The sequence below is a fragment of the Pseudorasbora parva genome, chromosome 17, assembly GCF_024679245.1.
Source record: "Pseudorasbora parva isolate DD20220531a chromosome 17, ASM2467924v1, whole genome shotgun sequence".
Taxonomy (NCBI): Eukaryota; Metazoa; Chordata; class Actinopteri; order Cypriniformes; family Gobionidae; genus Pseudorasbora; species Pseudorasbora parva.
In genome coordinates this window covers 21,096,945-21,112,066 of record NC_090188.1, presented here as the reverse complement: position 1 = coordinate 21,112,066, position 15,122 = coordinate 21,096,945, and the positions used below count along the sequence as shown (strand labels likewise).

Sequence of the window (15,122 nt, the reverse complement as noted above, 5' to 3'; positions counted from 1 at the left end):
AAGGATGTGTTAAATTGATAAAAGTAATAGTCAAGATTTATATTGTTAAAAAATATTCATATTTTAAATAAATGCTGTTCTTTTAAACTTTTTATTCATCAATGAATCCTGAAAAAAAAATCAGTCTCCAAAAAAATATAAAGCAGCGCAAATTTTTCCAACATTGATAATGCTGCAGTAACAAATCAGCATGTTAAACTGATTTCTGAAGGATCATGTGAAACTAATATCTGATGAAATTTCATCTGTACATCACAGAAACCAATTGTATTTTAAAGTGTATTAAAAAAGAAAAAAATATTTTTGTAATACTATTTCACAGTGTTACTTTTTTTTCTATATTTTTGATCAAATAAATGCAAGCGTAATGAGAATAAGATACTTCTTTCAAAAACTAGTAATGTTTCCAAACTTTGACTGGTACATACATCCTTTAATGTAGGCATTTTTACTATAAACATCAAACAACATTTTATGTTTATCCACCATTTCTATTTTTATTTATGTTGTTTCTTCTTTCACTCATTAAAGTGAATTTGTGAGAGTATTGCACCTTTTTTCTTTTTTTGCATCAAATCAAAGTTTGTAATGTTTGTGATTCACCTTGTAGCTGGTTGGCTTTGCTTGTGGTTTACTCTTATACAAAGACTTTTTTAAAATAATTTTTTAAAATTCCTATATGGGAAAAATGAATGGGAAATATACTTTAGAACCAAGGCCACTAAACAAAACTGAATAGCTAAATCACTCATAGAAATTCATTGGCTTTAATAGCTTTTTTTATTAGTATGGAACATTCTTTGATACTCTTTAATTTGGTTGAGTCTTTTTATAAAATGCAGAAAATACAGTTTTATATAAAAAGAAAGTGACTACAGATACAAAACTAAAACGTAGTACCAGGCTTGAATCAAAGCTTAAGAAAAAAAAAGCAATTGGCTTGCAAAGCCTTCGTCACCTTCAAGCACTCACACACTCACCGCTCAGTGTCAAAACAGTGTAATGACAACTTGTTTAGGCAAAATGAACACATCTCATTCATAGTGAGCTACCCAACATAGTAACTCAGACTTCCACTTTGAATCAATACCTTTGGTCTCAAACATCAAAGGACAAGAGAAAACGATGGAGACTAGAGCTACAGAAATTGTTGCCGCAACAGATGATGAACTCCTCACTGAACTGACTTCATAACTTCAAGATTTCCCTTAATTGCTCAAATTTGTTGATAAATCTATAATGATATAACTAATATAAATCAGAACACTCAATATTTGAATTAGCCCAACAGTACTGCTACGTAAATGTTTCCGAAGGCATCACGTCTGTGTTGGAATTTGCCTTACAAAACCAGTTTTTCCAGCTAACATAGTAGGAACCTAATTTACCAGCCACATCAGGTTTGAAAGAAAATCTGGAGATCAACAAGGCCGAAAAGCCATCTGTGCCCAAGCTAAGACTCTATTAAAGGACGCCTAACTGCTAATCCACACCAAAGGTCAAACAAACACAGTGGCCTGAAGAACGATCCACTTAAAGGAATCCACTACGACTCCCTCCCTCTCCCTCTCTCTCACACACACACTATAGGGAATGCAGTGGAGCAGCTTTGAACAGTCTTACCGCCACAGAAAACAAATCTCAATCTCATCATGAACCCGACTTAAGTGCTACACTAGCATGACAGTAACCTTACCTGATCTGCTACAATAAAATGCACATTAAAAGATTATTTTATGCAGTAAGGCATATACATAAGTTACTGTTAGTGGTGCAAGAGTTCCCATACAGTGTTAAGATACAAAAACAATTTAAAAGCACTATGGGAGAGCACAGAAATAAAATTAAGGCAAAAACAAACATGTCTATGGAAGGCTTATCAAGTGATCCTTCCAAACAAGAAGTTACCATTGACCAATGTTCACTCATGCTGGCCGTTAATTATTTTATGCAGAAATTCACCTCATACTGTTCTTTTTAAGGCATATGAAAACTACTCGAATCAACAAAGGCACCTATTGTAAATGTACAAGCTGGGTTCAATCTATAAACAAAGGTATCATTTTCAGCCTTCATTTGAAGAGTCTTTGCATAATGAATGTTTTAATGAACTTAAAAATGAGTTTCTGCAAATAATCATGCAAAATATTGGATAGAGCCAGAGACCATTGCATACAATGATGACCAAAACAAAATGACAACAACAATACCCTAAGGAGCATGTTCACTTACTGATATAAAAAGACACCAACAAAAATTGGAAAATTATTTTCCTTCATTTTTCTGAATAGCATCATGAAGATACTCCACATAAACTTTTTTCTTTTTTTTTTTAAATACGAAAGACAAAAAAAAAACAACAACAACTGAATATTAAAGCTCTGAAGTATTGGCAGACTGCTCTGTGGCTGTCTTTTCCATTGTATTTGTGCACATTGTAACCTTAAAGGAATAGTTCACCCAAACTTGTAAAAGATGCTATCAAATATTTAACCTCCATGTCTGTCCATGACTTTCGTTTTTCTTTAAAACACTAATTAAGATATGTTTTATGAAATCTGAAAAATCTCTGCACCTTCATTGAAATTCCACCTCTATTCCACCTAAACTTTTAAATATTTTTAGGTTCATAAAAAGAGATAGAAAAACGAATCCATATGAATTGAGTGGTTTAATCCAGGTCTTATGAAGAGACAATCGCTTTATATGATGAACAGATTAAATTTAGGCTTTTATTCTCATATAAACACTGATCAATAAACATACAGTAGCAGAAGTACTTGTACTTGCACGACATTAGAAACCTCATTGGTTCTTGCTGAAGCTTGATCGCCTATCAAGCAACGTGCACCATGTGTGCATATGTTTTGGTGGAATGGACTTTCAAAAGAGCAAGTACAATTTCTGATTTCCATAAAAAAAATCTTAATTTGTTTTAAAGATGAAAGTAACGAATGACAGAATTTTCATTTATGGGCAAACCATCCCTTTAAGTACTTAAAAAGAACAAATTCTGGAGCAAAAACCAGCACATTTCAATATCCCTCAACCTTGAGTGCTTCATCTCAAGGGGCAATCAGCCCCCAAAAAACAACAAAAAGCCTTAAATCTACAGGCATCGAGCTCGATAAGGCTATAAACTGGAGAATTTCCCCTGTGGCTTTGATCGTGACCTCTCTGTGAGGAAACAGACCTATTAACGTCTTTAATAGATTACCCTATTAATCCATAAAACCGTGAGGACTCACACATTAATGCCCTTTTAAAAAAACTCTCTCACTTTCACGCACGCACACACGCACACACGAAAAGTACACCCAAAGTGACATAGCTGACAGTACAAACTGATGTAGCTCAAGAAAGTAAAGGGAGACAGCAGTCTAAAGTAAGTCTCTGCTGGAACTTTTTGTGCTCAACTCTGCGGGTCTGTGTTGTTGCCATGATGTGGAACGTCCTGTTCATTGATAGTGTGTAGATGGAGGCAGACTGGAGGTCTCTGAGACTCTCTTTGCTCCAGAGGCACGTCTGAGGCAGCCAGGCCCTGCTCCTCATCCCCAGGACCCAGAGGAGGGCTGCTGCCGCGGGGGTTGCAGCTATCACAGAAGTCCTGCTCCTCGAGCTCCCCTCCATCCATATGCCCCACAAGCTCTTTCATCTCCTCCTCTTCCTCTCCGTCCCTGGGCCCCTGGCTACACACGCATACCTCAATCCCGGAGTCACCTGTAAAGCGCCGGTGGCGTCCTGGAGTCTTGTCTTTGCTTTCGTGAGAACAGTCTTCTCCAGGTTCGTGCAGGTCCTCGCTGGAGCTGCCCTGTTTGACTGAGCTATGTGAGGTAGCGCACGCCACCTGCTGGAGCTGCCCGTCCTCTTCTAGGCTGAGGTACTGTGGTTTGTGGGCGTTTCTGGCAGGGTGGTGTGTGGTGGGAGAATGGAGCTGCTCTACGCAGGGTCCCGGGGAACAGTTCTCAGATGCAGATGGGGTGGCGGGGCTGCACGGCAATGGAGGACAGAGCTCACCTGGTTGTTCAGAGCACAGGGGGTCCGTGCTGGTGGGCTGGGTTGGCTGAGAGGCACTGTATGGAGGCGGGGGCGACGGAGGTCTGTTCTCGACTTCCTCGTAAGCGGGTAAGAGGTAGCCAGGCAGGAACCCTGGAGAAGAAGGAAAAAATATGTTTTCGACTTTATTGACAGTGAACAGGTCTACTAATTCAATAATAAATAGATAATTTTCCCAATTTAGATATAATTGTAAGCTATTTACAGTTATCACTGGACAAAAAACTTTAAATTTGTTCCAACTTTCCACCTTTTGTGCATTCTGTAATAAATCTCACTGTACATAATACTGTACATTTAGTATATTCATATATTAGATTTTTTTTTTTTTACATTTTAGGATTTAACGATAAATATAAATTTAAAAAACGATGTCTACACTGGACGTGACAAAACGACCGCTACAAAGGATTTGTCCTTCATGTCAGAATGTCGTAAATAGAATGAGGCGTCAGTTTACTGCCGGGATTTGTTGTGTTGTGCCACGCCGCATCCAGTTTTCGCTGATTATGTAACGGGTTATATTGTCTTTTGTCGCGTCACATCGCTCATGTCCGGTGTAGACACGTTGTTAAGTGTGATTATCAAATTGCAAAGACTGCAATTTCAATAAATACATGTTCTGCGGCACTGTATTCTCACATGTGAGCAGCTCATTTTCCACCAGTGTTCGAAGTGTCAGAGCCGTTTAGTTCGCAGTAAACGCTGCTCTACACAAACTCCATCTCTGCTTCTTTACAATGCTTTAATGCAGATGTGCTAATCGTCTTTTCAAACTTGTAATAAGTGCTTATCAACAAATTAGAAGATTTAAAAGCTTCCCACTAGGTTTGCTGCAGTAGTCAGTGTTAACAATGTTACACTATAATATGATTGCTGTATGATTATTATTTTTTTTATTCAGTTGGACAACGGATGCTACAATTATAAATGGAAATCGTCTGCTGTGCTCCAGACAGCACGAGCTGCAGGAGTCAGATTACACTTATCACATCTGTTGGTGGATTTGGTGCGGATCAGCTCCTAAAAAATATCTTGTAAATATGCAGTCAGTATTGATGTTTCCTATACACAGAGTATGTGTGATCACGAATTCAAAAGTTATTTCAACAACCCGCATATAAATAGTGGCTCCCTGATGCAAGATGCAAATACAGTTGGTCACGGTCCTATTCATGTGATATTCACTGTGTGCTAGTGTTATGTGAACTTTATTTGAGAACATTTTATTCATGTTTTTTTTCTTCGTGAAAAAAAGTATAATAGGATTACAGAAGCAATAAGTTGCTATTTAACATTTAAATATTTTTTATAGGTTTATTCAATTTAAATTCCTATAGTATACATTGATTAGAGGGAGAATGAAGCGGGTACTGACTGAAGTAGAAGGGTAGAGAAGTGTAGTTATGGGCTTCTCTGTAAGCGATGAGGTTGATCTCGTGCTGCCGCTGCTGTTGCTGTAGCCTGTGTTTGGCTCGACGGTGGTGACACACACAGCAGCAGCCCAGAATGATAATGAGCGTTAGGACCAACCAAAACCCTGATGAAAGAGCACAGCACACACAAAACCCATCCTGTTAATGAGTGAAGAGAACATGTTCGAACCATGCACTGCACACCATGAATCATAACTCTTCAATGTTTAGTTTGAGTTTTTGTCTACAGTGCACTCTGACAATATGCTTTATTAGTTGCTTTGTTTATTTTTTTGAATGCATCTTGTCTGGTGGCTCCACCTAGCCTTGTCCTACCAGACTCTCATACATTTCAATTGTACAGAGAGTCTGGCCACTCTCCATTGACAAGCGTTAACTTCCTTGAAGTCTGGTACTCTGTTGAAGTTTAAAACTATTGGATCTGCCATAACCAATTGCTAACGTTTGGACATGACGTATGCCATGCGTTCGCCAACTTCTTCATCAATAAAAGAGCGTGCTGGAAAATCGAACTTTCCCAAACCCCGTGGGGAGGAAGGCCACAACATCATGGCCACCAACAAAACTCAGCAAAGATTGTTCTTGCCACAGCTTTAACTTCTGGATATTCAGCAGTGTTCCCACAACAGACCGAATGGCTTCGCTCGCATCTTTCTCCGCTGCCGTTACTGAACTACAAATCAAACTAGCGCACGACATTAACATCATCGTTCTCAGCCACTCCGTCTGTTCACTGAAAAGTTTGGGATCGGTACTATTTTTAAAAAATGTTTGTGTCTATGATCACCAATACAAAAATTCAATAAAACAGTAATATTGTGAAATATTACAATTTAAAGTAACTATTTAAGTTTTTTAAGGTTTTCTACATTTTTAAAAGTTTTCTATTTTAATATATTTTAAAATGTAATTTTTCTTGTGATGACAAAGCTCATGAGCCTTCAGAAATATTTTAAATGAGCTGAAATGTATTAATAGAAAATTTGAAAATGTAATTTTTTGTGGAAATCACAATCTTTTGTTCAGGATTCTTTGATGAACATACATTTGAAACAGAAGTCTTAGTCTTTAGTAACATTGTGAATGTATTGTCACTTTTGATCAATTGTAAGCATTCTTGCTAAATTAAAGTAATCATTTCTTTAAAAAAATGAATAATAAATTCTGTAAAATACTACTATAGTGGTACAAAAACTTGACACTTAGTTAAAAAGAGGGAACACTTTGGTTTAATGTCCAATTCTACTAACTGGCTGCTTATTAGCATGCATACTACTAATATATTGTCTGTTTATTAGTACTTATAAAGCACATATTAATGCCTTATTCTGCATGAGCATATTCTACATCCCTTAATCCTACCCAATTCCTACCAATACCTAAACTTAATAACTACCTTACTTACTATTAATAAATAGTAATTAGGAGTTTATTGAGGCCAAAGTCATGGCTTACAGCTAGTTAATAGTGTGAATTAGACCCTAATCTAAAGTGTGACCAAAATGTCTTATTTCTCCCAAAGCAACCTAACAATCTGGCAGCACCAGATCTTAGGAGAAGAATATACTGGACATTAGGGTGGGATGCAACAGAAAGAGGCGTGTAGGTCAATGTCATGTGAGATAAGTGTGTAAAACTTTGCCCCAAAAAAGCAGAGACCTTTTCTGGCAGATGAGGGGGTGGGGGCGTAGGGTCTACTTCTTCTAATAGAGAAATTTAAGGCAGCTGTTTACAGGATCTGGTCTTATCCGGTTACACTGGATTTGTGTCTGTCCGGGTCGCATGTATCTGGCATGATGTACAAAACCCAAAATGCAGCCCCTTGACTCAGCAGACGATGTGCTGCAATTACTGTGGAGATGAGGTTAGTCCTCAGTTATTAAAATAGATGGTACACCAGAGGGAGAGGGGTAATTTGATAACACAGAAACTGCCAACGGGTGTGAACAGGGCAGAACAACAACTAGATCAGAGCCAATGACACAAAAGTTAAAAGCAACACACAAATCAGACCCATAATTAAAAACTGAGTAAGATGCCTAAAAAGATTACTTTAGGACAAAAAAAGCTAGCAAATCCATTGTGCTGTAAGGTCAATTACATTTGAGCTTGGAATTACTGCAGATCTGGTTTCAGTAAGCTGTGTGATTGAATACCTAAATCTTAAAACTATTTACGGTAACAAAACAACTAATGCCAATAATGAGCCAAGAATTGGATGTCTTTTCCTCTTGTCAAACCCATTGCTGTCATCATAAGCATGGGCTGCTTACTGGAAACAACTTGAGAATAAATGCAGGTTTCATGTTACACACCTAAATGCTATTACAACTGTATTTCAATTCTGAATCATTTCAAGGTTGAATCGGATGTAATCGTATTTAAATAACTAGACAGACTGCCCTTTGCATCAGAGTTTCCAGTGTTCTGTTGCGGCAACCACATCCAGGTTAGACCAATACAGACTTGAACCAAATACAAGTGTAGAGCAACTGGAGGATGACACTATAGCAAACAGATTTACACCATGGACTGACTGATATGATCTTACAGCATGTATAGGCAGCAGGAACTCAGATACTTACACCACACCTCGTAGTAATAGCTGCAACACTGAGATTCTCCACAGCAGTGGCCTGAATCACAGTAGTAGCTCTGGTTGTTCACTCCTACACAAAGCAACCGGTTCTGCAAAACCAAAAAGAAAATATAAGCATATCATCAGCACTAATATCAGAAGAGTGTTGTGCACCAAAAACTTTTTACAATGCACATGAAGAATAAAAAAAAAAAATATATATATATTTCAATCCTACAGTTCTTTATTCTTTTCGACATATCTTTGCATAGTGATTTGCCTCTCAATTGTATTAAAGTGTTTTTTATTACATACACTTCTATATCAAATATATATGAAAATGTATAAGAAAAATATATATGAAAATATATATGAAACTGAAAATATATCCCCAGCACAGTGACATCCGGCTGTCTTTATATACAGGTGATAATAAAAAGCACTTAAATACAACTGATAGGCAGATCACTAACCAAACCCCTGAAATGTTCAGACTATATTATATGCAATGCAAATCAACTAACATTTACTATTTGAATTAATAAAATGCGGATTCCTGTGGTCTCGTTTTACCTGTCTAAACCCCAGGAGAAAAGGCATGATAGGCGTCTGATAGGAAAATCAACACCGCAGAAACAGAGTTTTGTTACACAGGGCTGTAAAGACCAAGAGAGAGACAGAGGGAAGGTTGGGCTCGGGCCACCCACCACCCACACATGGTACAGTGCGACATGAACTGCCCCCTTTATTAGCCAGAGGGTCTCGATTTAAACACACATACATAGACAGCCTCCCTCATGGCATTTCAGACCCAGCGAGCACTGCCAGGGAATGCAAGTAAACAGGATGAACAGACAAGCGGCCTGTGCCTAACTCCCTCTCACATACACAAAGACATGACGACAACTGCTGGCCTGACAGTTGTCTCAAGCGTTGTGCTAGACACAAATGATAGCAAAACCAAAATCTTGCCTGATGTACAATAAACTTCATTCGAATAAAAATGACATTAGTATACTGACACTATTGACAGAAAACTTAAGTCTGAGTATTCAGTGCTGCAAACCTGTGCAAGGACAAACATAGTGCCAAAGGGTTCATAGAAGGTATGGCAACTGCCAGCAAACAGCTGAGTTGAAGGTTAATTAGTTAATTATTACACATTCCTAGTCATATAAAAAGCAACAGTAAGCTTCCAGATTACAAAAAAAAAATCCTATACTTTTTTTTAGTGATAATTATAAAGCATTCAATCTACGCACCATAAATGATGTGTTCACCAAAAAATATAATTCTGTCATCACCCTCAAGTTGTTCCAAACCCATATAAACGTCTTTCTTCTGCTGAACACAAAGGAAGATATTTGGAAGAATGATTGTAACCAAGTAAATCTCGGTAGCCGTTGACTACCACAGTATTTCCCCCCACTATGGTAGTCAATGGTTGCTTGGAACTGCTTGGTTACAATCATTCTTCCAAATAACTTCCTTTGTGTTCAGCAGAAGAAAGAAAAAGTTTACAGGCTTGAAACAACTTGAGAATTCAAATTCTGGGTGAACTATCCCTTTAAGATTCAATTCCAGACAAGATCCTATTCACGTCTAATAAAGGTATACATTGTTTTTTGCATCCAGGGAATAACCTTGGTGTTACTAGTAGTTAGAGTTATACTTTATTGTCCTCTGCAGGAAATTTGTCTTGGACTCAAAGCTGTAATATAGTATAAAACATATGCAACAACATTTTGAAAAACTTTTTTCAAAAAATAATTTGTAACAATTACTACATGTTGCTATTTATAATATTTATATACATATTTTTTCCCCCTATGTTTGAAATATGAGCTTGTTATGGTTAATTTTCATAATTGCACATATGCTGTTTATAGAGCTTTGTTAAAATTATTGACTGTGCATGTTATTGAACAGAAGAAAAAAACAACAAAGTTTAATTCTTTTTTTGAGCAAGGACATGAAATTGGTCAAAAGTGACAAAAGATATTCAAGATAGTCAAGATTTATATTTCAAATAACTGCTAATCTAATCAATTAATCCTGAAAAAGAAAATATCATGTGACTGAAGACTGGAGTAATGGCTGCTAAAATTCAGCTTTGCCATCACAGAAATAAATTACATTTTAAAATATATCAAAATAGAAAACAGCTCTTTTAAATTGTAATAATATTTCACAATGACTGATTTTATTGTATTTATGATCAAATTAATGCAGCCGTTGTGAAGATAAGAGAACAGGAAAAAAACGTTCACAATTGAATTTTTTTTTTTAAACAATACCAATTAAACTTTTTGAACAGTCATTTAAAATGGGTGTATCATGTGAAAAAATGTTGTGATGTACTAGAGATTGCTTTTCATAATGAAGTATAATCAATCCCAACTCTAAATTATCTCATCAAAAGTTGCAAACAACATTTCACAGGCATAAAACATGTGGTTTCTGTCATGTTAGCAGATCTGAAATCAGCCTATCTTTCAGGCATTCCCTAAGAGATAACACCTGTGGAGTGAAAACAGCTCACTCCCTGATTTTTTCCTTCCCTGACCTTGATCTAACACCTGTCACAACAGAGAAAAGAGCATCTCTGTACATACACGCCTTTCACAGTCAAGGCCAGAATAAGAATACAGTCAAAACAGTCTCAGCCCATCATCAGTAAAATATTTTTAAGTATGCTTTTTCTAGGCAGCCAACATTAAAGCGTTAATCACAGTCAACTGTACAACAATTAGTTTATTGCAGAACAATCACAATCCCAATACAGATAAAACATGTCCCTGCCTGAAAAATCCCCTGTTGTACAACCTTACATCATCAGCATCAGCAGCAGTAATAATAGGCAGGCCTTTGTAATTATTTACCTATCACTCAGAAAGAATAACATTAGCGACGAGACAAAGCTTCATGAATCATTCATTTGGCTGTGTATTTACTTGTAAGCTCAACAAGACTGAAATAGAACAAACTGTCCCAGAATTGTATTCTACTTACAGATTATTATTTCTGGAGGTTTTTGAATTGTTAGTCTAAATGAGAATCAAAATGAAGGTAATTAGTTTGACTTTAATAAAATACTTTTAAAACTTAATACAAAGACATTTAATCACTTACTCAAAAGCATACAAGGTCATTCATTAACAACTAAAACACTTTCCTTTCAGTCCTTTCTTTAACAGGCGCCGATTTGAGATTAGTTAAAGAATTATAAACTATTTAGAAAATTGTATAATTCTTTGGTACAATGTAATTCTGGTGTTCATGTTGCAATTCATCACACTTTTGCATCTATTGATTAGGACAGTGGTATGGTTCGGTTTAAGGATGGCTTAAAGTTAAATTATAGATGTAACTACAGAAATTAGTTCCAGTTGTCATTACACAGAGGTACTTTTTAAATATATACATTGTAAAACATACTTGTACACTATATGCACATTATATAAAATTATATATTCAAATTAATAATTTAAATCTTAGCACATTAGGCATTTAATATGATATAATATATTAAAGACATGTATATACAGTGGGTGCACAAATCATAACATCTTATTATACACAATCTTGATTCTTTTTAAACCAACACAATTTACACTTAAAAGTCATGATGTCTAATGACTTTACACTGTTAGTCTATAGAACATAGGATTGAACATGTATTACTCTCTATTTAGTGAAGCTGACAACTTTAAAAGCCAAATAAAGAACATATAGATAAAGCTGTTCAGCTCAGACCACCAGGTTTTCAACTTCCTAACCTTTGTGTTAGATAAAAACGGAATCATTTTGCTTGGAAAAGGACGACAACGCTCAAATTTATGAACCTTTAAAATATGTTTGTGGCATGTCACACTCAAAAATCTAAGTATTCTTTGCTGTCAGTGTGAAGACAAGCACACCGGCTGTGCTTCAAAACCTAATGAGCTGACTAATTAGACAGCATTCTGGGCACCACAGCAACATTTGACCAACATAAGATGCCTCCCAATGCGGTCTAACTAGACAGCTCACTAGATTTTGAGACGCAGCCCTAGTCTACCGGCTAGGCTAATAAAGCTAACAGTGTCTTTACCTCGGTCAACGCTGCCTCCACTGACACCGAACCAACCGGTCCAATAACCGCGTTACATACAAACAACCCCATGCCCAGTTTTATATATCCAACCCCCCACATTCCGCCCTTTCCCATGGCTTTCGACACATCTGCGACACGGAAGGACATTCAGCTAGCCTGCAAGCTAGCTTCAGTTACGTCTCTTTCTTCTTTCTTTCAACTCTCTCACAAACTCAGAAAGTGTCCCCCCCAAGGCCCGCCCCCTGCTGCCGTTGGTCCGTTCAAGCGAACACTTCCTGGTTTGAATAATAAACATAGCAACGATTGGTTGAATTATCTGTCGTTTACAAAAAACCAAGAGAGACGGTAGGGCGTGACTTTGTTGTTCTTTACCAGCTGAGATCAAGAAATCAGCTGACTGAATTTAAAGGGGCAGGAAATTACATTTTTTCCTGTGCAAAAACAAAACAAAAAATAAACAAACAAGCAAGTAAACAGACAGACTAACATTTTTAAATGAATGTAATGCTTATATTAATAAACGTAGATGAGTATTGATATTAATAACAGAATTCCAGTATCAATCCAGTAATAGCCTAAATATAGAATATTAAGAATGCAAAAAAGAGCTCAGGACAATTTATTGATTAATACAAGTATGAAACACAAAACAAAATGCTGGATTCAAGTTCCTAAAATTCTCAAATGTCTCTCTAAAGTCAAACTTTAAAATTTTCATTCTAACATTCTCTTTGCATGTCTGTGCACAAGAGCGGTTGACTTGCTGGTCAATACTCCTTCAACATTTCAGGCAAACAAATATTAGGCTAAGTATAGCTACTAGCATAATTATTTTTTGTTAGAAATAATTAAAATAAACCTTTTTCCTAAGTGCTCCACCAGATGCCAATCCACACACAGGGTATCCCGCCTTCAAAGAAATGTCACCAAATGAAGGCATGGTGTGTTGTGAAAACATTGGTTTCTACAGGCCTTGATGCCATCCTGCTTTCAGATTCTGCTTGCGAAGTCAGCAGGGTTCAGGTTTCGGACACAGCAAGAGTATCACTGAGAAAGTGACAACCACTGAGCCCTGCAAAATCAATGTAATCTCTCAAGTAAACTTGTTTGTTTTGTGCTAAATGTTAGTTTGACAGCCATAGCTAAGGGCTCTTACTTGCTTTATTCCATATCTTTCCGATTTGGGACTGCGGCTTCTTAGGTGAGACTCTTTGAACTGAGCCAAGTTAAAAGGAACAAAAGCAAACAAATCGCATTGTTCTTTCAGGAATTTTTCTTGTTCACTGGCTTTCATTTCTCTCTTTTTTAGGCACTTCTCTCATTCAGAACAGTGAAGTCAATGGATCCTTACATCCCAGCTTGACAAGTTAGGAGGATACAAGCTAATCCCCTTAATCTGTCTATTCTCCCGTGCAGTGCCAAAGGGGGAGAGGTACCCAGCACAAGTAATCCTATAGAAAAAACAATAGGATTAGACCCCAGCTCTTGGAGTGACAATCAGATATCTACTGACTGATTTGCAAAGTAGGGTCGAGTTTCTTCAAATTAGCTTTTTTCCCTCCTCTAGGGAAAAGGTGCCTTTCATTAACTGCTGGTGGGATTCCTTTAGGACAGATGCTGGAGGTCCGCATGAAAGGCATGTATTCTTCGCTTCCAGCACAGGTTCTGGGCTTCTCCCACAGCAGAGGCTGAGAGGTGGGGACGCACCATTGGCCCCTTTACCCTCTGTCAACCCCTTTATGATTCGAACTCTAATGCCTTTAAAAAGTGTTTGACAGATGGATCGGATTGCACTGAGGATACATGTAGCAGATCAACAAGACTAAATAATGAGAACAATGTGAGATATGCTGCATGTTCTTTTTATTCGTTTGCAGCAATGCAGCATGTTTTTTATGGAACAATAAGATTCATTTTGGGGGCAGTTTTTGCTTGTTGATATGTTTTTCCAATTAATACACATACATCTTAGAAAAAGGGCAGACATCTAATTGTGTACACTAAAATAAAGGTTCCAGATTAGGGTTTTCACAGTAATGCCATAGAAGAAGTATTTGGGGTTCTTCAAAGAACCTTTCAAAGAACAGTTATGAACCGTTTCCTTAAAAAAACTTTTTTGCAATGAAAGGGTTCAATGAATGTTAAAGGTTCTTCATGGAACCACCATGGAGGCAAAAAGAACATTTATTTTTAAGAGTGTACCATCCCCACAAAAATATATTAACATGTACAAAATAATTGCATTCTAAATGAATCATTACATTATTAATAATTTGTATACACACACACACACACACACACACACACACACACACGCACGCACGCACATGTCGTGTTTCCATATTTTATGGGGACATTCCATAGGCGTAATGGATTTCATACTGTACAAACTGTACATCCTATCCCCTTACACTGCCCCTGCCCCTAAACCTACCCATCACAGGAAACATTCTGCATTTTTACTTTCTCAAAAAAAATCCTTCTGTGTGATTTATAAGATGTTTTCCTCATGGGGACCTAAAAATGTCCCCACAAGGACAAGGATTTCGGATATTGCCATCTTTGTGGGGGGATTACCAGGCCGCACATACACACACACACACACACACACACACACACACACACACACACACACACACAAACTTTCTCTCTCTCTCTCTCTCTCTCTCTCTCTCTCTCTCTCTCTCTCTCTCTCTCTCTCTCTCAAAAAAAATGCCCACAAATGAGAGCGTAATGTACCCTACTCTGCTAATATGAAGGAATTTTCCATATTGATTTAAACCTATTTATACCTATTATATATATATATATATATATATATATATATATATATATATATATATATATATATATATATATATATATATATATATATATATATATATATATATATATATATATATATACCTACCTTTTAAAATAATTTATAATTCAAATATTATATTATAATGGTTCA

General features: G+C 36.8%; 1 protein-coding gene across 1 annotated transcript; it reads right to left on the bottom strand.

Annotated features, from left to right (window-relative positions):
• Positions 1–730: 730 nt before the first annotated feature.
• Positions 731–12,357, bottom strand: wbp1la (WW domain binding protein 1-like a). Its single transcript, XM_067422576.1, has 4 exons — positions 12,164–12,357; positions 8,078–8,180; positions 5,435–5,596; positions 731–4,149 (listed from the first exon to the last, which is right to left on the bottom strand). Exons 1-4 carry the CDS (start codon positions 12,311–12,313, stop codon positions 3,413–3,415), a joined length of 1,152 nt encoding a protein of 383 aa, XP_067278677.1. The 5' UTR covers positions 12,314–12,357; the 3' UTR covers positions 731–3,412.
• Positions 12,358–15,122: the final 2,765 nt, after the last annotated feature.

Coding starts and splice junctions, on each gene's coding strand:
- wbp1la (XM_067422576.1), bottom strand. CDS start 12,313: ATGTCCTTCCGTGTCGCAGATGTGTCGAAAGCCATGGGAAAGGGCGGA. Junction 8,181..12,163: donor TGGAGGCAGCGTTGACCGAG/GTAAAGACACTG, acceptor TTGGTTTTGCAG/AACCGGTTGCTTTGTGTAGG. Junction 4,150..5,434: donor TTCTCTACCCTTCTACTTCA/GTCAGTACCCGC, acceptor CTTCTTCTCCAG/GGTTCCTGCCTGGCTACCTC.